This window comes from Hemibagrus wyckioides, linkage group LG10 (assembly GCF_019097595.1).
Source record: "Hemibagrus wyckioides isolate EC202008001 linkage group LG10, SWU_Hwy_1.0, whole genome shotgun sequence".
Classification (NCBI taxonomy): domain Eukaryota; kingdom Metazoa; phylum Chordata; class Actinopteri; order Siluriformes; family Bagridae; genus Hemibagrus; species Hemibagrus wyckioides.
The window spans coordinates 14,733,918-14,758,685 of record NC_080719.1 but is presented as its reverse complement, the minus strand read 5'-3'; the positions used below and the strand labels follow the sequence as shown (position 1 = coordinate 14,758,685).

General features: G+C 39.0%; 1 protein-coding gene across 6 annotated transcripts in view; it reads left to right on the top strand.

The window, feature by feature from the left end:
- The window catches only part of patj (PATJ crumbs cell polarity complex component), a 114,573-nt gene that overhangs the window by 55,072 nt on the left and 34,733 nt on the right, over positions 1-24,768 (top strand). For all 6 annotated transcript variants that reach the window (XM_058401365.1, XM_058401364.1, XM_058401363.1 and 3 more), the window contains one exon: positions 22,143-22,339. In XM_058401365.1, the coding sequence (XP_058257348.1) occupies positions 22,143-22,339 (197 nt within the window). The remainder of the gene's footprint in view (positions 1-22,142; positions 22,340-24,768) is intronic.

Below are 24,768 nucleotides of genomic sequence, written 5' to 3'. Positions count from 1 at the left end.
TGCTAGCTGCTTAAATGATGGAGCTCAGAAAACCAATCTTTTTTTTTTTTTTTAGCTATTTAACTCCTCACCCATCATCTTGGTTGACTGTTTTTGCCTTCAGGGTCTTCCTCACGCTGAGCTTCATTGTACACCTGATTGAATCACTAAAAGCTCTAGAGCTAATGCATGAGTTGCGCTTCCTCTCTTTTGTTATCTCAGCCATGATTATCACCACTAATCATCAGTTTCATTGCTTTGTTGTTTGTCCAGGATTTAAATTCATGTACTGAATTAAAGCACTTGTGCAGTGGAAAAGGCTAGGTGGTCGATTTTAGATGTAAGCTAACCGGGTGGTCATAGTGAAAATGAGCCTGGCTCTGAATCTAATTATGAATTTGTGTGTTTGTGTGTTTGAATTGCTGCCCAGTGCTGATGCTGTGGGCCTGAGGGGTTGAAACCAGCTGCTTCCACCATTGATTCATTCTGTGTGACTCCTTTCGAATGCTTGGCTTGTTGAAGTGTGATAATTTTGGGACTGCACATGCTGAAAGGGGTGGAAAATTGACCTTATTTCTCTTTAGAAATATGAGCAGTGTAGAAACAAATGTGGACTTGTGCTTTTTGATTTGTTCTGACTGATGAGATTGTAAGAAAAGAGTAGCCATGGACATAAAGGTAAAGAGTGCTGGAACACCTTGCCTTGAGGGAAATATTTGTAGTATTTTTTTTTGTCACATTACTGTAGGCCATAACCTGACAAAGAGCAGTGTAATGATTTTTTAAAAACTCCTCTTTTGTTTTAATTAATGCGTCATCAGGAGGTGTGGTAAGACATGCTGCTGAAAATCCAATCGAATCAGCTCCTCTCTCTCCCTTTGAGTACCAGAGCCTTAGTGCCATGACATTTTCATAATGATTAGATTTCACTTATAGAAATATGCAACTGGCAGACTGAACACCCAAAAACACATTTAGATTAAGTTCACTCAGATATAACCGTCTAGAACTTTTTCTTTTTTTTCTTTTGAAGGACTTGGAGCTAAATCTCTGAGAGCAGAAATATGGTAAGTGCCGTTTCAGCAGTTTCTGTACATTATTTAATATTCTGCGTATGAAGACATGGCAGCTATCTGACATTTAGTAGACACAAGTTATTTCTTACTTGCTACTGGAAATATTTCAGTCAGTTGTATGTTTTGTGGTTGGGTGAAGCAAAGTGTTTATGTTGAAGTGCACTGAAATAAATGGTTCAAATTCACATAACTGGGTTGTAAGAAATTGGACTGTCATTTTAAGATTTCAGTCGGAGACTGGAAAACACCTTTTTGTATTGCATTGTTGTGGGTGTAAAAAGCAGCATTATATTGCTGGAATTCGAGCCCAAAGATCTGATCAATAGCAGAAAACATTGGCACTCAAGCAAATTAGCAATATGCAATAATAATAATAATAATAATAATAATAATGTTTTTTTATACTCTGGCTGCTCCCTGATCGGGTCATCACAGTGGATCATCTGATCCGCATATTTGATTTGGCACAGGTTTTGCGCCAAATGCCCTTCCTGATGCAGCTGTCCCAGTTTATCCAGAGTTGGAATTGGCATTGAGAGTGAACCCCTCAGTGGCTGGGTTGGAATCAAACCCACACCACAGCAGTGAAAATGTGGGAGCCTGCCACTGGACCACCAGGGCGGAGGATGAAGAGGAGGAGGATGATGAGGAGGAGGAGGATGAGGCGGAGGAGAATCAGGATGATGAGGATGATGAGGTGGAGGATGATGTTTATAAGGAGGATCGGGATGATGGTGAGGAGAATTAGGATGATGAGGAGGAGAATCAGGATGATGAAGAGGAGGATAAGGATGATGTTGTTGTGCTTGGACCTGCACAAAGATAGATCTCTCTAATGGATGTGTTTAATGTTTGTTAGCAATGCACATTCATCAACCTCTGCTAGATCAATCAGGTGCTCAGGACTGTGTTTAAATTCTGCTCCCCTGATTGCTAAACTTTTGGCTCTTTGCAATTTGTAATTTTTTTTTTTTTGCTAAATATGGTCTTGATCTCATCTAAGAGTCTGTAAAAGTAAAGTTTCTGTTGTCTTTTCAACACAAGGTTTCATAAGAAGTGATTGCTTTTTCTGGAAAGAATAGCCTAATCATTGGCACAGTGCACAAATGAAGTAAAGGCTCAGCCTCAAAAAGACTTGGAAAATGGTTTTTAGTCTTAGTCCTGCTTTTATTTGGACTTGATTGTGACGTGACCTTGACTCCCTTACGGCTTGATTTTAGCGCTTTTTTGATCTCCCTAAGACTGAAATCCCGACTCTGTGGCCCTGTTCACATTTGGCATTAGCATGCGTTCTGGTTCATCGGATCAGAAGTGACAGATTGGATTTCATACATTGGTTTCCGCTGGAAAAGGCTGCCAAGCACATTAATTACATCAATCTTCAGCTGTGTTCATTTTCAGAAAGAGATTATATTGTATGTACCTTTTAAAGGCTGCTTCAAAAGTAATAACTATACGGTCTTCTGCTGCATTATTTTCTCATGGAAATAACCTGTGACTCGCATCTCATGAACCGATGAAACCTGTAAATGAATGAGAGATGAGAATGACGGATGAAGCTAGGAAAAGCAGCTGTTTTTGTTTGTGCTGTTACAGCATCAACATTACGCATTAGGTTAGCTGCAGAGAGCGTCAGCTTTCAGTGCGATTTCCGTACAATCTCGCAATGATTACATATGTGCTATGAAGCGCTGGCTACAGTAATGATGCAGTTGATGAGTTGCTCCTTTGTTGCTGTCTTGACTATACTCCTATAACATTCACATTAATGAGCCGATGGTCTTTCTTTTTTCTGTGAGCTTAATATCCACCTGCTCGGCTTCATGAAATCCTCTTGTATCTCACAGGATCCCTGTTCAGTTACTGTGTGTATAAGCTTTCTTTAAAGAAAATGGTGTGCTACTTGTTTGCATCTGTATCTGCTAAGAGTGACCAGTGCATATATTCTGAATACAATACTTGTATTCTTTACATGTCTACTATAACCTTGACCAGGACATGGCCTGAGCTCTGATTCTGAGGAGAATTAGCAGTCTGTGTTTTCCTCTTCATCTTCACTCAGGTTTTGAGTCAGTATAGAGATGAGTCTGTGCCTGAGGACTGTGTTACACAGCTGTGCTCTACACTGGATGAACACGGTGGGTTTTGGCTTCTGATCAATACACTATTATGCTATGTACACAAGAGAGCAGAGACATATCAGCATGATGGGAAAACAATTCCTGACTCTCTCACACCACACACACACACACAGGTAAACTCTGTGTAATGACTGTACAACGCAACTATACTCACATGTATGCTCTCACACACACTGTTCTTCCTTTTATTTTATAGAAAAAAATGATATTGAGAGAGTTGTGTATTCTTTTTTATGTTTCTATGTATATGAAGGAGGGAGGAGAGAGTACAGGGTGAGGGAGGGTGAGTGTAAGCGAGACACAGTGAAGAGTAGAAGCATGTGCTCAGCCTTTCTGCAGCCTCTCTCTCTCTTACTCTGTCTCTCACTCACACACACACACTCACACACACATACACACTCAAACACGCACACAAATTCAGTGCCTCTCTTCCCGCGGACTCAGAGGGTTCAGTTAAGCTCCTGCACCAGCTCTGTTTCTCTCTCTTTCTCAATCTCTCTCTCTCTCTCTCTCTCTCTCTCTCTCGCACACACACACTCACACACACACTCACACACACATACACACAAATAGCACCATGATTTCTCAGCTTTGCCAGCACTGCTGACAAGACAAACATACGTGCACAGAAACGTGTACGCATGCACACACGTATGGATATCCTCAGCAGCTGTGGAATGGTGGGGGAGTGAAGGATGGACCATGTTGCCAGGTCAGTACAGATCCTACTTGCGTATCGCTCTCGGCACCAGCCGGCAAAGGAGACGCACTCGCTCGGTGCTGTCTCGGTGTGTGAATGTGAGAGGGATATTTTATGTTTGTTTGAGCAGAAATACAGAGAATTTTAGATGCTTCTCACAACACTTGGGATGCAAAGTAAAAAAAAAATTCCTTCGGTAGGGGATATTTTTGCTCTCCCTGTTTGTTCTCTTTTCTCTGCTGCTTTGTTTCTAGCCCTGTTGCATGGGGAATAGTTGTGACTTGGGCTTCTTGGTATAACATTGTGCTAAAGACTCTCTTCCAGGGGTCACCTCTCTGTCTGTGCCCGCCCCCTCTCTCTCTTTCTCCCTCTCTCTCTCTCTCTCTCTCTCACACACACACACACACACACACACACACACACACACACACTCTCATCTCTCTTTTCATGCTTTATGGCATTGCATGTAAGTTTAAAAATTCATGAATAGCACAACTGTGTACACAGTGTTGTGATTAGGAGGCTAAAATGCCAGTCCTCTGTGAAGGAATTTGTCACTGTAAGCTTAATAACCTGTCATGCAGGTGCAGTCAGATGCTGATACAAATGACAGGTGTGAAGGTTATTGCACTCAGGATTGGTCGGAACTGCATTTCATCCCTCTGTCCACTTTCTGAGCTGTATATTAGTGCAGTTGGATTCAGATGAAGTCAATTAAAGACATATATTCAGACTTTTTTCAGGTTTCATTTCCTATGTACCCAGTTCAATTATGCTGGATTAAACTCATTGCTTGCAGGTTCATTTACTTGCTCATGTGTGTATACACACCTGTATGTCTGTCTTGTGTGAACAGGATATTAATGATACACTGAGTGTACTGTAGTAGTCTTCCTTTTCTCACATACACGCTCACAATTAACAGTTTATGAGAAGTGCTCAGCCTAGTGTGCTTGTGCCGTACTGCAGTCACAATGCAGAGATTTCCTGCACATCAGGAGGAAATGCTTTATACCCCCTGCTCCAACACACACACACACGCACAGTCCCTCACTCTATGCTCAGTCGGACTCATCAGTGCAGTAATGTAAGCAGAAACAAACTGTCTGTAATTGCTCTGTAATTAGCTGTTGACTTTAGCAGATACATGCTCCACCGAAGGAGGGAGCAGACATTAATGCAGTAAAGTGTGTGTTGATGAAATCACCTTTCTACAAGTGGGACATGTTTTAGTCAAAATGATGAGAGCTCTTCATGCAGATCTACACTACAGCAAAGGGCTTTAGTGCAGGCACAAGGTCTTACCTGATTGGTTCAAGACTTTGGATATTGCAAAGTTTCTTATTTGCCTTCAGATATGATAGTTCAATAAGTTTATCCCACACATCAGCTATGAATCCATATCAAACATCATTCGTTTTTTCTGATTTCACTAGCTGTTTATTGTATCTTGTCCAGAACAGGAAACTCCTCAGGACAGAAGGCTTTTTTTTGTGATTCCTCAATAACATGCCATGCTGCATTTTATATCTTATTAACTTCAAGAGAGACAAAATTGTAAGGTTTGTGAGGGAATGACTATTTATCACTGCTACAACCTAATGATAAATGATAACAGCAACTGACTTGTTTCACAGACATTCTGCATTATTTAATGTAACTATAAACAGAAATATGGCATCAGTCTCATCAGTCAAATGACTATGGTGTAAGAGGAATAAAACACACTGGGATGGGCTGTTGGAGTTGGTAAAGTTAACTGCACTTCAGAGGTGTCACTAAACTACCCCAGCTTTGATTACTTACCTATAAAAGCATGCCCCATGAGTTTTATTCCTAACCTAATGGAAACCTGACTTGAAGCGTTTCTCATAAATGAATATATGGCTCCTTGAGCTCTTCTAGGGTTTCCTCCCATCTTTGTTGTATAGTCTAGTCTAGTAGTCGGGATTTGTCAAGGTGAACTGAATGACCGTTTTCTTTTCAGGGTCCTTTAGTTCGTTTATTTCATGTATATTTCATTTAAGACAGTTAATGGAGATACAGGGACATCCAGACAGACTGATGCTGTACTTCATCTTCAGAATCTTCATCTTCATTGCCAAGTACTATGGGTTTAAAACTTAGGGAGTTTGTCTTGGTGTACTGTAATGAAATAAAGGAACCATAAACAAAAAATATAAATAATTTTATGAAAATAAAGTATATTAGTGCGGTATACACTGTATATTAGTGCAGGATGTGCAAAAGCGGAGCAGTGCAAATGCTCACAGTTTGTAGTAAGAAGGTGCAGTATAGCAGTCTGAGTTGTTTTCAACATTAAGGTATTAAATCACTTTCTGGTTTGATTGAAGTCGGGTGATGTGAAGTCCATCTTAGGGACAGTTTATTCGCATATCTGCATAAAGGATGCAGATTCCCTAATGATGGAAAAATATCACTTACAAGCAGGAAGTGCTTGTTCTCCACCTTGGCGTTTACCGACTAATGGCGTGTGTTTGTGTATGCGTGTCTTTCCATTGACACCCTCCTTCACGTCTCATCATCTTCCTCTCCTTCAGCATATCAAGATCGAGCCCATCAGGTCATCGCAATTGCCTTGGCACAATTCAATCTGAGGGGCAAATATTGAATTACGTGAGCTGCACCTGCACGTCCCTCTTGATTACAGCCCTCTCCACCCCCACAAATTGGATTGTGTGTACACAATCTCACACACCTGCCGCGAACACACACACTGAATGAGCACACGTTTTGTGTTTGCTTGTTGACTAGCTCTACTTGAATAAGTAAAACGGATTTTTTATTTATTCATTTACTGATTTAATTTCATTTCATTGTCTGTACCGCTTATCCCATCTATTCTCGGGTCACGAGGAGCCTTTGCCTATCTCGGGCGTCATCAGGCATCAAGGTAGGATACACCCTGGACAGAGTGCCAACCCACTGCAGGGCGCACACACACACACGCACACACTCAATTCACTCATGTAACACATCTGTAATGATCTCTGCAGCCTTGTACCAAAAAGATAAACTAGTAAACGATTTCAGGGAACAAGTAATGTGAATAGTCTTCCAAATTCAACTATAAATACTGCATTAACAAATTAATTCCTCAGTTATTTTCACCACAAAACCTTTCTAGTGCTAATGAATTTAAGTATTTAACGATTTTGAGTGACTTTATTGCATTCTGTGATCTCATTACACATAATGTCTGTGAGGGGTTTTGTTTTTTGTGTAATTTAATGTTGCTGGTGTCTTAATTTTCTCTGAGTGTTTAATTGTAAGGTGAGGGTGTGTAGTAAGCAGGAGTTAGAGAACAGCTTTATGCTTTACTTTATTTCTTTACTTTATTTTTATTTTTTTAATGTCCGCTAAGCAACTATAAATAAAACACAAACGTCCCGTATACAAAATCCAGAAGTCCAGGCTTATGATTTGTCCACTCTCAGTTATTAAAGTAGATTATTTTGGAATATTTCCATGCCAGTTGTTGTTGGACTGTAAGGTGCAAGGTTTTTTAGCTTTGAAGACTTCAAACCCTAACCCAACATCTTTTATAGCTGTGCACCTGCATTATGCCAGGAGCTGGAAATGTAGAATGAAGAGCTTCCACACACATTTTCCTAACTTCAGATTGCACTGTGGTGTCATCACCTGAAAATCAAGACTCGTGATCTGTCTGTAATGTGTAAATGAATTCACTAATGTTTTAGGCACAGCATGGTTAGCCTGGGGTGGGGGTGTGTTTGTGCACGTGTGTTAGGATAGGTGTACAGCATGCCTACACTGACATGCTGCTGATGCTCACAGGTGCAACACAACGTCATAACTGACTCCACAAGTGATGCATCAGAGCCACTTTTCTCGTCTCTTTCAAATTTAACATAGGCCTCAAAATAAAAAAAAATAAAGTAGTGTATTTGTATATTTTTCCATGTTTTTCCTTTCAGTTGTCATTCAGATAAGTAAGGCAAGACAGGACAAGTGAGGTCTGCTGTGTCCTCTCATTCTGTGTGTGTGTTTAGCGCATCTGTGACTGTGAGCGGGCGTGTTTAGACAGGTATGTTTTTCATGTTTAGCATTAGAAGCAAACGTTAAATTAATTGAGGCATCCAAACGTGTGTGTGTGTGTAAGTAAGCAAGCTTAATTTATCTTCTTTATGCAAATACATACACTAATCTCTTTTGTGTTTATTTATATTTTCATGCACGCACTTGCAAGCTTTATTTAATAAGTTTATGGCTTCCCTACACTTGCTCAACACGTTTACTTTTTTTTTTCCAACACAAACACACCTGACTCAGCTTAGGAAAGCACTTGACATGTACTCGATGAGCAGAATGCGGTGTGATGAAACAGGAAAGATGGAAAAAATGTGCAGAGCCAGCTTTCTAGTGCCGGGATTAAGAACTGCTGTTTTATATGTTAGTCAGCAAGTCCTACCGCTTTTTCACTGGCTGCACAAATGCCCCTCTGCCAAATGTGTTTCGAAGCTATGGCCAGGACCTGGATCACTCCAACTCAATTTACATCATTTTATTTCCCTGAAAACCTCGAAGACTTGCGAGTGGGCCAGCAGCGATTGGCACTCAGCATGAGCACTGGGCTGTGATAATGTACCAGTGTAGTTGGGAATTAGGGGCTGGACTTGTACAAGTTCAAATCCCAGGACTGTCAGAGAGCCAGTGTTTAACCTTTGAGCAAGGTCCATAAGCATCAGCTGATCAGCTCCATGCTTGGATGGTGTCATGCAAGCAATTAGAACTGACTTAGTAAAAAAAAAAAAAAAAAAATCTGCTGAAGAACAAATATAAATGTTTTTAGTATTCTCCCTGGTTTGCCTTTGAGCAAGGATTTGTGGATGAGGAAAAATAAACACTTTCTTCAAGGCCTTGTCACATTTATTCAAATAAAACTGAAAATTGAAATACAGGACCTCAATTTAAAGCTTAACTGGAAAAAGAGAAACTAAGAGTCACTAATCACTTTCAGCTCTGTGTTTGTGAGAGAGTGGAGCTCTGGCGTTGCTTCCTCCTTTCTGTCTTGTCTCAAAATGGAACTTTCTTTATACATTTGCACATGTGACTCAATCCTCCAGTTACGAATTAAGATACCCCAGGTTTCGCATCTTCATTTGCATTTTAAGTAGATGACGTGATGTTCCTGCTTATCAGATAGAACAAACTGGGATGTCATGATAATCTTTGACATGAGAAGCGTGTCGTTCTGAAATGACATTACCATAGACGCTACAGAAACATTCCATCCAAATAGATTCCGAATAATCACAGGAAAAATAATAGCCCCTTCCATCCGTGTACCATTGTGTGTTTTACTGCCATCTTCAGAACTCCCATCGGCCCCGGGTAAATGCTGCATTCATCTGGAGGCCTGACCTCTGTCAAGGAAAACCAGAAGAAAATACCTCTTTAATTTAGAGTGCTTGCTCAGGATCTCAGAATTGTTGTATTTATATAGCTCTTATAACAATGGACATTTTCTCCATGCAGCTTAGAAATGTATAGAAATATGGAATAAAATTTTAAAGTTAAGTTACTATTTATCTCTAAAATTTATCCCTAATGAGCAAGCCTGAGGCAAAGATAGCAAGTAAAAACTCCCTGAGATCATATGAGGAAGAAACCTTGAGAGGAACCAGGTTCAGAAGGGAACCTCATTTGGGTGACACTAGATGTTAAATAACATAAATGTAAACAATTTCTTTTCTAACAGTTTATAGGCACATGGAATTGTGCAACCAAGAGACGTCAAATCGACATCAGCTGTAAAGTAGCACAGCATATATTTACATTACATTATATACAAATATTTGATTTAGATCAATCAACATAGAGACATATTAGCTTGGTAAATCTATAACATGGACTATACAGTTTGCTTTTCATTAAGAAATTATACGACACTCATCACGGCTAATTTTTACTAACAAAAGACAAACATGGAGGAAGCCAGGTTTTATTCTAGCTTGAATTCATGTATGTCAAAAAAATGACTTCATTTCAAGCTCCAACTGCCCACTTTTCCATCACATAACTCTACTGGGGACAGCCAGGTGGTGGCTTGAGTATATAATCTGCTATATATAGACGATGTGAAATCCAAAGGAACTAATTTTGAAAAGAAATCAGATGTCAGTCTTTTGAGAGGCAAACGCAGGGTTTTCTCTCTTTCAAGTGGAGTACTAAGCACGAGAAATGCAGTTTGTTTTAATGGACACTCGAGCATTTAAACACGATTGTGCCAATACTTTAATCTTTAATGAATGAAAAAAATGTACTATGGTTAAAGGCCAAAGCAAGCTCAATCTGTGCATCTGTGGTTGAATCTCAAATGTGTTTCCACACCGTGCATGAAGCTGTGAATCCGATGCATATTGTCCGTAGTATCCGTTGTGTAGATCCTACACACAGCACAGAGAAAGTGAATAAGGCGATATTCCAGGGCCATGTGGGGTTTGGCAGATTTTGTTTGGATCATGGGGAAGAGATTTAAGATGAAGTTATATAGCAATAAGAAAACATTGGTTTGTAAATAAATAAAATCACTTGGGAGAGGGACATTTAATCAGGATTCCTGTCTGACTGTGTGTTTTTAGCTCAGGCCATACGTCCTGGCTTGGCTTACATGGTACTTGGGCAAAACCAAATTCAGCAAGGACAGCAGAGGAATTGGCTACAGTGTGAAGGATTACGGTTATTTTTGCCAAGCCGCACCTCATGCCTGGTAGAAAGGCGTGATTAGTTTTCCCTCCCCACGGTGCAGTCCTCTTCTCATCCACCCCTCTCTTCCCGGATTTCTAATTAAACTAACAGTGGCTTACCTGCCTGCTTCACATCTGTGTGTGTGTGTGAGAGAGAGAGAGAAAGAGAGAGAGAGATAAATTGTATATGTTTTGCATTGCTCCAACACTGATCTATTATTGTGAATATCACACACTAATATTGCGATGGATGAAGCGTTTTAATATTCCTGAGTGTGAAGTGGACGCTGCACTCCAAGCAAATCTTTACCAAATCTAACCTTTAACCATTATTAGGTGGACCTCAGTACTAATCTGTGACCCAGAAGGAAATGATCCGTCACATGAAGCAAAGTGATACAGAGAGAGAGAGAGAGAGAGAGAGAGAGAGAGAGAGAGAGAGAGAGAGAGAAATAGATCAAGAAGGTAAGATAGGCTGATGAAGAGAGACAAGAAAAGGAAAGAAGCAGAATGAAGCAGGCAGCAATGACTTAAAGGAGATTGTGATCTGTGTGCAGGCAGCCAGAGGCACCTAAAATGGGATAATGGGATATGATTGATTCAGAGGCAGCAGCCATGAAAAGGGACAGAAATACATGCCGTGATCTCTGTTAGCAGGACTTGGAGCTGTATTCAGGCTGGATTTAAGGTGAAGGGGAAGTGAATCCATGCTGCTCTAGGAGAGCTACCGTGTCTTGCTTTTTGCTCCCAGAGAGGTGCTGCAGCTCTGTGTGCTGGAATAGTGTCATATTCAGAGTGGGTAATAAATTAGCTACACACTGCTTCTAGACCTTTCAGAAACCACCCCACAGAAACCGCTGACTGTTCTTCACTCCTGAATAAAAAAGAGACAGGGTCTGGTGCAGTCTAAAAACAGACCTCAGACATGCTTCTTCTGTCCCTTTGCAAGTCCAAGCATACGTTTATTCCATTTCCATTGAGAGGTATTGTGTGTGGAAAATTTTTCTTTAAAATTGTACTTTGTACAGGACTTTGCTAAACAGATATGTTTTACATTTTCTGTTTTCTTATCTTCTTTTAGGGCTCAGATGAGTCCTCAAATTGCTAATAATGCAAAAAGACAAATATCCAAACAAATGGAGGATGATGCTGGAGTTAAGTTTCATATTGTGTGGAATTCTACCACTATCTGAGGCTGATTAGCTAAATCCATGTCTTCTTAAAGACTTGTTCATTCTAGTACCTGTTCCACACATGTGGGACACCTAATCAGTTTTTTTAAGGGGGGGGGGGTCTTATCAGGACAGTATTCTACCTTTAGAGGCTGTAAAAGTAGCTACATTTTTTTTTACTCAAGTAAAAGTGCCACTACTCCTCTAAATAAGTGCTAAAGGCTGAAGTGCTGCATCACGTATTGCACTCGAGTTAAAGTAGAAACTCACTTCAGTTATGCCGGTAAAAGTCCAAGATAAATTCAGAAAAGAAAAAGACGTCTGCTTCAAATCACACACTGATTTTAGCTTCTGATTGTATCAACGACATTCCTAATCTCTCGGATGTTATCTAGCATGACGATTGGTTTTCATGAAGATGTAATAACAACTAAAAATCAGCTCTTATTAGCTAGATAGACAAATACAAAGCAATTTGTAGTTCCTGGTAGATTTCGGTGATGGTATCAAGTCTCACTGTGAATGTAAACATCTGTTTTTGTTTAGATTTGTTAGGATTTAGATCTGACACTAAAAAGTCACCTTATAACTTTACACGTATATGATGATGTAGAAATTTGTGCAGAGATTTTAAGTAAAGGTAATAGGGTGGAGCTCAGTGTAAAGATATTTGAAAGCATTGTAAGAAAGCAACTATATGTCATCATTACTTCCCACTTCTGGCAGTCTTACAGGCTGTACAGACTTCTCCACTTGTAATCCTGGCACCTGTTTGCTCACAAGGGTGTGTACCAGAGCAAGCTTTTACAACATGCCTCCATTAGCAAAATGGCTGTAATTACAGTTAATGTAATTTGAAGTATTTTGTACTGTAATTCTGAAAGTGTATTCAAGCAGGAGAAGGTTGCATGTGCTGGGGTTTCACCTAATGTATATTAATCATGCACAAAAAGAAATGAACATCATTAGGTTTCTGTTTTTTGAGCACATGGCAACATTCCCAATTTAAAGTGCAGTATTGGCATGAGCTTTGAGAATTAGGTACTGCTATTGTAGTTGGAATTGTTTTCTTTCTCTCATTCATTTTTTTTTGTCAGCAATCCTTCATTTGTTCAGTCATGAGCAGCTTCAAATCAAGGGAGTCTAATGTTTTTCCCCATTATAGCACTATTAATGAAATTCATAGTCTGATGGTGAGATGATGTGTTCAGGCAGAATGTAATGTTGTTTTAAACAGTTAAAAAAAATTGAACAATTCTGCAACTTCTTTTAATCCATTTATAGCAGCATTTAATGTAGTGGAACATTTGCAAGAACATTTCCTGTATTGCTTGCATTATAGCATTTACAGCATTTTGCAGATGCCCCTCATTCAGAGCGACTCGCATTTATCTCATTTATACAACCGAGCAGTTGAAGGTGAACGAGTGGTCTTGCTCAAGGGCTCAGCTGTGACAACATGGTGGTCCTGGGATTCAGACTCACAACCTTCTGATCAGTAGTCCAGCATCTTCAGCACTGAGGTTTGAAGGTCTTTCTGTGCTGGAGAACTGACACTGAGATTCCTCCGGTAAATGCGCCTTACAGAAAACAACATAAGAGTATTGATTATACATTATTGTTAGCTAAAAACACGCTTTTTAATCTGTTTATTAGACCAGCATACACTATGTAGATCAACATGATATCCCTGTAAATGAGCTGTTACTATAGAAACAACATCGTGTTGTGATATGAATTACAGCTAGATCTAGTGTCTGATATAGAAAAATAATTAATACCTTTCGACCAATCAGCACACAAGAATTCAGCTGGACTGTGGTATACATGACTTTATTATATGTGTTATAAATTAGCATCATTAATCTTGGGTCAGCAATATTTTTTTTCCCAGTACACACTAATTACACGCCCATGCAAGCCTGCACTTGACCTGCACAGTGGTTCATATATAATGGCACATATATTTAGCAATAATAAAACATGCGGGTTATTAGCAAAATTATAGAAAAGTATGTTATCACCATAACCCTTAATAACAAACACTCTGGCTGCTTCTCTGATTAATAAGGAGCAGGATGATATTACAACTCTAGCACAGTGTCATAGTTATACATGTGGTGGTCTGGGAAAACTCATCAAATGTTTGTAGCTGAATTCTGGTAAGAAAGCCTCAGAATTAGCATTCTGACTTACTCTGACAGCTCAGTTTTAAGAAGTTATGAAATGTTTGCCTAAATTACATGGGAATTGATTTGGTTTATGTAGTTTTTAATCTCGCATAAGATGTCTTCCTGCCAAGATCATGATGTGTCAGGAGTCAGTTTAACAAAAGTGGTGGTACAGACAATCCATCGAGATGTAAATACGCCTTCCATCTTGCTAGCTGAGTGCCATTTCCTCACACAGTGAGTGTCGTGCTTTGATCAAGTTGTTGGATTGTGTGTCAGCCAACGTCAGTAATGACAGCTTATGCCAGTCAAAATGTCCATAATGCTTCTGTGCTGCATATAGAGTAGAATATTTAAATGCGCTTTTCTCCTTTTTCTTCAGTTTTGTAGGTTAACAGATTTTAAAATGCTAGATCTTTACTTCTAGTGAATATACATGCACAAAAAAGCATATTTTAGTTTTCAGAACTATACATAGTTTATCTACAAAACATATAGAGTGCATTTTGATTCTGCCTGATTAACTGTTAATATCTTAATACACACTTTTATTTTTAAAACCCATTTTGCATTAAATGCTGCTTTCACCATTTTGATGTAAGTGATTTAATACAATAAAAATAATAACACATTCTTCCATTGATTCTGACAGATTAATTTTATTCATTTATTTATTTATTTTAATTTTTCCAACTATTTTAGAAGATTAATTGCGTGCTTCTTTTATAGTTTTCTACTGTCTGCAGCCAGAGAGCTGTGGCAAAGAACATTCTAATGTAATTCTACAGAGTTGTTAACAGTAAATTGTTGAATATTTGGCCAGAGGGAGTCAGTGATGACCTCTAACTGCTCAGGAAGTGTTATATTGAGCTTGATGATATATAGAAATACCCAGCTGACTTTAGTAATAGATGTTATTTATTGAGAGGTGTTGAGTATAAAGTGGCTACAAGGTTGTGGCAAATGCAAGATGGATGAACAATTAGACCATGGGTAGTGATCCAGACCTCAAATCATTTAGGGTTTTTTTTTTTCTAGTAGATGAGAGAGTAATGTTATAAGAAGCCAGGTGAAGTCATTACACAGCCTTCTGGTTTTGTGTGTATGAAAAAGAGCAATGGACCATGAAGTGATCCCTGAGGAATGCCAGAGGGGTGGTTATCCTTTCTTTGCGTAGGTGGAGATAAGGTAGAAAAAAGGCAGATCTTGATACCTTTCTCATCATGTAGGATTGGAAAAGTAGTAATTATTTAAGGCTTGTGTTCTGTTCACTACTTAGTAATGGATGTTCTTACAGCTACAGAAAATAATATTTGAAATGATTAACAGTACAGACACACAATTTAAAGTCACTCTACTGCGACTCCTACAAGGAGGCAGTTCTGCTTTAAGAATCTAAAACAGTTCATTTTGACCCTAACAGGACACAAGGATTAAAGAGTAGTGGCAGAAGATGGATACAGGATACAAAGGAGGAAAGGCTGAGGTTATAATCACAGTAGCTGAGGGCTTGTGGTTAAGGTCAGGGTTAAAATGGGCTTGCACATGCTGATTTGAAGGTTATGTTAATTAGGCAGTTTCATAGTGTGAATGACATAAAGCCGCTGATTACGGCTTGAAAAGGGTGGATCGGGTGAGCAGGGTGCAGCCATCTGTCACTACAGAGCTGATTGCGATTGTGCCCAGATGCTGTTCCTGTGAACCAGGCAGCTTCTACCAAGCATCACAAACCTGCTCTCTACTTTACACCAAACTATCCGTTGTGTTCATGACACGTAATAAAGAATATTTAGGTTTAGGGTCAGGCTGGATAATTTCATTTCACTTATGATAAATAAATAAAATCACAAAAATCTTTCTATGAGGTGAAACGCCATATTGATAAGAGAGATCAGAGGAAATAGGATATAGTAGCTCTCACTCTTTATAACTGTGGTGGGCAGAAGAACTTGCACAATACACAGTACAAACTTGGGGATGGATGACAGACCACACTGAGCCAAAAAAAGAAATCTGAGGCGATCAAGAGCACAGACTCATCAAAACAGGACAGTTGTTGAAGGGGGTTGAAGATAAGGAGAAAATATTCATTTAGGCTTTTTCCTCTCTGGAATGGAACATGACAGGAGTATAAAATGAGGGGTCTTTCAGTGTTGCAGCCCATATACCTATTCTATTCTAAGATATACCTAATATATAATATATATATATATATATATATATACCCTTCTATTCTATTCTATTCTATTCTATTCTATTCTATTCTATTCTATTCTATTCTATTCTGCTCATGACTGTTGTAAAGAGTGTTTTTATTTCAGTCTCCTCTGATCTCTCTCATCAACAAGGCGTTTCAGCTTGCAGGATGTTTTTCACACCATTCTGTGTAAACTCTAGAGACCGTTGTGTGTGAAATTCCCAGGAGATCAGCAGTTTCTGAAATACAAAAACTAACCAATCTATTACGAAACATCCTCCATGGCTAAAGTCACAGAGATCACACTTCTTCTTTTTTTTTTATCTGAAACACCTGACCTGTATCTACATGATTAGTTAATTAGCATTGTGCTGCTGCCGTTTGACTAGCTGATTAGATAACTACATGAATACTGTATGAAGGAGTAAAGTCATTTCTAATAAAGTGCTTGGTGCACCTATATATTTTAAAGTTGAAAATAATCTATTTAGTATCTAGTGTTCTTTAGCAGCGGCTGATCTGCAATTGGAAACAGATGATCTAGGATTAATAAAGTGCCTTTTAATTATTTAATTAGATTCATATGTAATTAATGAATTCATGTTGTGTATTAATATATCTCCGTGAGCAGCCTAGCCATGATTACGTACAAACAGTAAAAGAGTCTAAGCTATGTTTAATTATGCATGTTGGTTATCACACAGATGCAGAACCTGTTTGTATAGGGAGTCTGTACTGTATATCTCACTGCTCCTGCTATCTCTCACTCACTCGCCGTCGCTCTTCATTCCTGGTAGTTTTATGTGACTCGTGGGGCTTTTAATTACTCCACTCACTTGCTGGCAGCAGTAAAGAGCTCCCCTGCAGTAAAAGGAAATTGAAAATGAAAACAGCAAAGGTCACAGCTAGCCTTTTCTCCCAATTCCACACGCTCTGATACAATTATTACTGCAGATTTAATCTGAAATGTTGCTGATATTGGCGCCTCCCCACTTGTTATGTCTGAGACAATAAGATGTTGAAAAGTAAGCGCTGAAAGCTGTTAGCTGACATGCCAACATCTATATTTTGCATTTATGACGTGTTTTCAATTATTGATCCCTTTCAATGGTCACACAGGAGCTAGATGAAAACTATACTTTCCTGCTGTTTCAGCTGGAAATTATGTTCACCTGATAGAAAAGGCAGTTCATTGAAGGGGAAAGGGCACATGGGCGCTGATGGTGGTTACTTTCTCTTCATGCCAACTTTATCTGTTTAAAAGTAATAATCTTGGCTCTGGTGGTGGTGGTGGTAGCATCCCCACTGGCATCAATTTCTACTTGTTATCTCCATTATCTAGCTAAAAATACAAAATATCCCTTTTATACATATATGGTTTTCTGGCCAAATTTTCTCTCTGGGCAAATCAGGTCTCTTTTTAAAGCAGTACTTTCTTATACCAAGAACTAAAGACAATTATAATAAAAGATATGATTACAAATAATAATTAAAAAAGATTCAAGAACAACATCATGTTGTTGTTTTTTTTTTTTATTATTATTATTATTATTATTATTATTATTATTATTATTATCTTTCAGTTTTACAGCATCACTTTCACTTACTGTATTTTGAGCTCAAGCATTTATAATGAAGTGTCCAGTCTATATGATCTATATTTCTATCTTCTATATAACTAACGTTAATGAATACAAAGGCTCGTCCAGCACTCGGGGAATCTTGTAATGGCAGGGGTTTGTGTAAACAGAGATGAGAACGAGGGAACAGGACATCGACCAGCGTTATCTCCTTGTTTCAGATCTAAAACACTGTCAGTGTGTAATTCTCAAAAATGAAAAAGATTTTGATGTTTATTAGAGAAATCAAGACCTCTATTTTCATTAAAGACATATTTTATAGTTGTTAAATCTACTTTATTTTTACCTGAACCAAATTCTGAAATTAAAAGATTTCTTTCGAAACTTAATTGAGATTCTGAACAGATTCTGTAGGTTTTCCGTTTCTTATAAAAGCCTTTAAGGCTTTATCCAAGAAAACGTATAAAAGATGAGCAAATCACTGCAGTGGGATTCAGAGGCTTCAGGAAAGGCTTCAAAGGCTGCTATTTCAGCAGGAATAAATCTTGCTTCCCTAAACCTTGTATTATCCTTCAAGTGAGCTAGAGAATATGTGCTCATCTGGGCACATCTGGTTCTTCTAGCCATTTTTGGGAAGTGTGGAGGAAAATGACATATTTGTAGGACATTTTGGTAGCATATATTTTCACCTTTTTCTCTTTACATGATCATCTTTTCTATGGTTACACAATACTCGAGATAGGAGCCTATGCATGAAGCTTTCTTGCTATATATTTCCTTTTATTCATGCAGAGGGGGAAAAAAACCATCAGCAGGTAGCATGAATGTAACCTGGAGTTATTAAATCTGAGATTGCTTGAATTCCAGCCTAAAGTGTTAGTCCCATTTTAAAACCCTGCCTTAAAGCACAACCGTCAAATGAGAATTCCTCATATTCAGGAACCAAGTGTATTTCTCCTCAGCGTGATGACTCCATATGGGACCTATTCCTCTGAAAAACACCAAAAATTCAGCATCAGATATCATTTTGATCTGTCCTGAAAAACCTTTATCTCTAGCAAATCAGCTGGAACAGATGGACAGTGTATTCTTCACTCCTGGCTGAAATGATTTTAGCTGAAGTCATCTCCACTCATAATAAACATTCCCCTCACACTGTGCAGAGCTTGTGACATCTGGGCGCTAAGTTCAGCTTCTATTTGAGCAACTGTGTGGTACGGGTGAAAATTGACGGTATTATCCACTCATCCACCGCCAGCAGCATGACTTTGCTCAAAAAATGATTCCTGCGCACGATGTTCAAAGCCTCCTACTGTGAAGCTTATTTATTTTAATGTTGATATTTAAAATTCATTCATTCATCCTCATGAAATTGCATGCAGGTCGATGAAATGTTCTGAGTGCAAGAAATATATCCTGGAAGGGATGCCAGAGCATTTCAGGACACCATGCATACGCACATTCCACACCTACAGTAGTACTTTATCTTTAATCAACCAATTTATCCAGTGCACCTACCAGCATGGTTTTGGGAGGTTCAGGAAAAACAGTAAACCCAGAGGCACAAGTAGAAAACAGTCAAGCAGCAAACGGAGTTTAGGATGTCGTTGGTGGTGCAGACTAATTTGATATTGTAAAAATAAATAAAAAAAATAAAAACAATGTGCTGTAATTAAAATCAAGGTTTGTAACCTAGCACAATTTTGTCCTTGTGCAAAACAAATACTTTAGACATTGATACTTTTATTTATTTCTTTATTTTGAGATGTGTATATACACTATATTGCCAAAAGTATTCGCTCATCTGCCTTGACTCGCATATGAACTTAAGTGACATCCCGTTCCTAATCCATAGGGTTCAATATGACGTCGGTCCACCCTTTGCAGCTATAACAGCTTCAACTCTTCTGGGAAGGCTGTCCACAAGGTTTAGGAGTGTGTTTATGGGAATTTTTGACCATTCTTCCAGAAGCACATTTGTGAGGTCACACACTGATGTTGGACGAGAAGGCCTGGCTCTCAGTCTCCGCTCTAATTCATCCCAAAGGTGTTCTATCGGGTTGAGGTCAGGACTCTGTGCAGGCCAGTCAATTTCATCCACACCAGACTCTGTCATCCATGTCTTTATGGACCTTGCTTTGTGCACTGGTGCACAGTCATGTTGGAAGAGGAAGGGGCCAGCTCCAAACTGTTCCCACAAAGTTGGGAGCATGGAATTGTCCAAAATGTCTTGGTATGCTGAAGCATTCAGAGTTCCTTTCACTGGAACTAAGGGGCCAAGCCCAGCTCCTGAAAAACAACCCCACACCATAATCCCCCCTCCACCAAACTTTACACTTGGCACAATGCAGTCAGACAAGTACCGTTCTACTGGCAACGGCCAAACCCAGACTCGTCCATCAGATTGCCAGATGGAGAAGTGCGATTTGTCACTCCAGAGAACGTGTCTCCACTGCTCTAGAGTCCAGTGGCGGCGTGCTTTACACCACTGCATCCGACGCTTTGCATTGCACTTGGTGATGTATGGCTTGGATGCAGCTGCTCAGCCATGGAAACCCATTCCATGAAGCTCTCTGCGCACTGTTCTTGAGCTAATCTGAAGGCCACATGAAGTTTGGAGGTCTGTAGCGATTGACTCTGCAGAAAGTTGGCGACCTCTTCGCACTATGCGCCTCAGCATCCGCTGACCCCGCTCCGTCAGTTCACGTGGCCTACCACTTCGTGGCTGAGTTGCTGTCGTTCCCAAACACTTCCACGTTCTTATAATACAGCTGACAGTTGACTGTGGAATATTTAGGAGCGAGGAAATTTCACGACTGGATTTGTTGCACAGGTGGCATCCTATCACAGTTCCACGCTGGAATTCACTGAGCTCCTGAGAGCGACCCATTCTTTCACAAATGTTTGTAAAAACAGTCTGCATGCCTAGGTGCTTGATTTTATACACCTGTGGACATGGAAGTGATTGGAATACCTGATTCTGATTATTTGGATGGTGTGTGTATGTATGTATGTATATATATATATGTGTGTGTGTATATATATATATATGTATATGTATATGTATATGTATATGTATATATGTATATATGTATGTATGTGTACCCAATCTCCAGATTTGAACCCTATTGAAAACCTCTGGAATGTCATCAAGAGGAAGATGGATGGTCACAAACCATCAAGCAAAGCTGAGCTGTTTGCTTTTTTGCAAAAACCCATGCAAATCGTGGTTATTCCACCAAATACTGATTTCTTAATGTTATTTAGCCAAAGCATATATATATATATATATATATATATATATATATATATATATACATATATATATATACATATATACATACAAAATTTAGGAATGTCCAAAAATAAATCAGGTTAAATGAGGTGACTTTGTATTACTTCACCTGTCTGCTGTTGAAGACTGCAAGAAATATAGAGAGTATAAGAAGTGTACAGGAATAGTAATTATTTTCAGTGTTATGCAAGATATGGACATAGACATGGACATGAACAGTCTGAAAAGCTCCTCAGTACCTTCACAACAGTAAAGAAAAAATGTTGACAGTTGCATTTATTTGAAAGCAGATATTGAGCTTCACCACAGAGCCTTGGGTGATTATTATAAAAGGGTCAGACAGCGGTAGCAGGCTCCTGTGATGCATGTGTATATATATGCTCTCTTATACTACTCTGAATGCAGCTCAGGATTAATCCCAGACATCATGCTTCAGTAAACTTACAGCTCACAGCCAATGATACTGTCATCAACGGTTATTACTCAGACGCAGCAGAGGTTTCTCTATACTCTATTATGTCCAAAAATAATATTATGGAGCTGGTAAGATATTCACACCTTTTTTATTGTTTCAGTTACAAATTTAGCTTTTCCTGTGGCTGTGGTTCTGGTTGCAACCTGCATGCACTCCTCAAAGAAAACCAAACAATTTAATAAGCTAGCTAAGTCCCATTGGCTTTGCAAATAAACTATGAAATGTTACACTTCCATTTCCTCCACAGGAAGCTTTGGAAAGAGTTTTTGGGTTGGACAGTCCACCTGTATTTTTGTTTATTTTTTTGGCGAGGTGGGGGGTTTCCTAGAATATTCTACAGCCACCAAGATATTATTTAACACAAATTAATAATCAGATTTTTACATCTAATCTAATCAATATTCACAATAATACAACCTAAGGGAAAGTGAAAGGGCAGACAAAGATTCTGCACAGTACAGAATCAGTATTGTTGTAAGATATGATGCAGATAGATTGGGAGAGGATAAAGGGTTTATGGACGGAGTAACGCTGGACCAGGCAACAATGATGCATTCAGAAATGTGTGCGCGCTATGCTGCGTATAAGAAGTATGACATGCTTATGTGTTTGTGTTCATTTTCAGAGGACATCAGGCAGAAGTACAGCGAGCTACAGGGGGAGCTGATGGTGGTGGAGTTGGAGAAGGATCGGCAGGGTTTGGGTCTGAGCCTGGCCGGAAACAGAGACCGCTCCTGCATGAGCATCTTTGTGGTGGGCATCAATCCTGGTGGACCAGCCAGCCGCGATGGACGCATCCGGGTTGGTGATGAGTTACTGGAGGTGAGCATACACACACACACACACACACACACACACACACACACACGTATACATACACCAGGGGTTCATGTATGACATTTGCACTGTCAGTTACTCTGTGAACATTCTCAGTTCATGCACGTAGACATCATCACTACCATCAGTGTGTGCCATCTCTCTCTGTCTCTCTCTTTTTCTCTCTCTCATAGTTATAGTCTCTTCATTTTGAGCCAACTGTCATCCAGAGGCAAAATGAGAGGCTGTCATCACTGTCATTTTCATTCCATGCTATCTCTCTCTCTCTCTCTCTCTCTCTCTCTCATAGATGCACTCATGCCCTTTGGTTTAAACAATGTCCTCTTTTCTCGGTGTAAAGACTTGGGAGGTGTTCTGGCTAAGAGGGTCAGCAAGGTCAATCCAATTCTGGAGAAATCACTCAAGCCATTCAGTTCATTTCTCTGCTGTTTTTTTTTCTTGCTGATGCTGCAACTCAGGAGCTTGAGATTTCAGAATAAATTCCTGGTATTAATTACTAGTGCTCTCAATCATTAAGCCACTCATTTATATCCTGAACCTTATGTGTAGGTTGCAGACTATCTGCATCTTTACAGACTTCAGATGTACAGTATGTCATAAATCTTTGCTAACTCACAAGACTACATTTTCATCTAAATGTGGTTTGTTTTGCTCAGTTGGTTCTCCTTGAGTGCATTGGTTTGACTTGGATAGATGGAGCGGAATCAGGTCCAAATTAACCACTTGGACTTTTTGTTTGAGTAGTTGAATTAAAATGCCAATTTTGAAAGCACTCCAAAGTGATTCTGTTCAAAAACATTTGGATTCCCACCCTGCAGTCCTGCCTCATTCTCAGTGTTCCTCTGGATTCACTGTAGCCCTCAGCAGAATAAAGCATTCAGTGAAGATCGAGAATCAAGAAGAACTTCATCATTATGCAAGCACAGAGAAATGGCAAATGTATCGACCTCCACCTGCGTATATTATTCAGTCAGTTCACTGATGTTTACAAGAAAAGTGAATGATATAAAATATCAAATACAAGTACAAAATATACAGTATAAAGAAAAAAAAATCCCATTGGCATGAGCAGCATACGTGCAGTTAAGGTCAGTGTAAATATTGCCCTTATTCCAAGTAAGTAACTAAATAATATCAATATGAACATGAATATTGCACGTATCCACCGATGGCAGTGCATTAATTTTGTCAGACTGAAGAGACATTTGAGATCAGTAGTGTGAAAAGATGAGCTTTTCTCTTCTTCTGCAGTCAGTTTTCAGACTTCTGAGAGCCAGAAGGTTTTTAAAAACCTCATTTTGTGCATCAGAATGGCAATCTTCTTAGAGATCATATTAGAAATGTTGTCATCTAGCCATGTTTCTGTATTAAGTGCGCTAATTTTCCACCTAATTTACTAAAGCATCTTTCATTTACAGTGTCGATCTTCTATATTTTTATCAGAACATGTGTACACAGGTTCCAGTTTTCATTGATTTATTGCAAGCGAGGCCTTAGGGAAATTACGGTTACTCATTCTGATACAGGATTCTCCATTACAGATTTCTCTGTCTAGTTTAAAATGGTTCAAAAATGTTAGTCATTAAATTTATCCTTAACATCTTAGCACATATTCATTAATTGCTGAAAGTTTTTTGCTGAAAAGTTTTCATTGCATTTTCTCTCTGTTTCTCTTCCCCTCCCCCATTCCATTTTCATCTAACCTTCGCCTCCAAAGACCAGGTCATTTCGTTCCAGTCACGTAACTGCAAACATGAAAGATTAATGTGACCAATACTGCTTTGCTTATTGAACACTGTACTGTAGCTGTTGTCCAGGACACACAAACACACTGGACATCCTCAAATTTTTAAGAAATCCAATAGCATCTTCTAATAATGAATCAACCTTTTGAACAATCTTGTTAGTTAAAGGAATATGCATATCCGTATAGGAATATCTATCTAATCTGTAGCGTAAATATAAATAACGTAATGTTTTGTTTGTTTGTTGTTTTTTTCAAATTACCCAAAGATATAATCCTCTATAATGGATCACAGTAAAGTTACACAGTAACTTACACAGTAAAATAAACATTTTAAATTCAATTCAGATTTATTTGTATAGTGTGTTTACCAAAGACGTCGTCACAGAGCAACTTTGCAGGATGTAAATTTAGATCGCTGATGAACAAACGAGAGGCGATGGCATCAATGGAAACGTTCGTTCAGATGACATGAGGAGGAATCTTAGAGAGGAAACTGACTCAAAAGGGAACCATTTGTCTTCTGAGTGCCACTGCATAGCAGCATTATAAATCATTACAGTCTGCAGGTATAGAAGAGTAAAAGCAAACAGTACATTGTTCTAGTATATTGTGAAGAAGAGTCCTGGGATGAGCACAGGACAGAGTTTGATTACATGATTACTGTTAA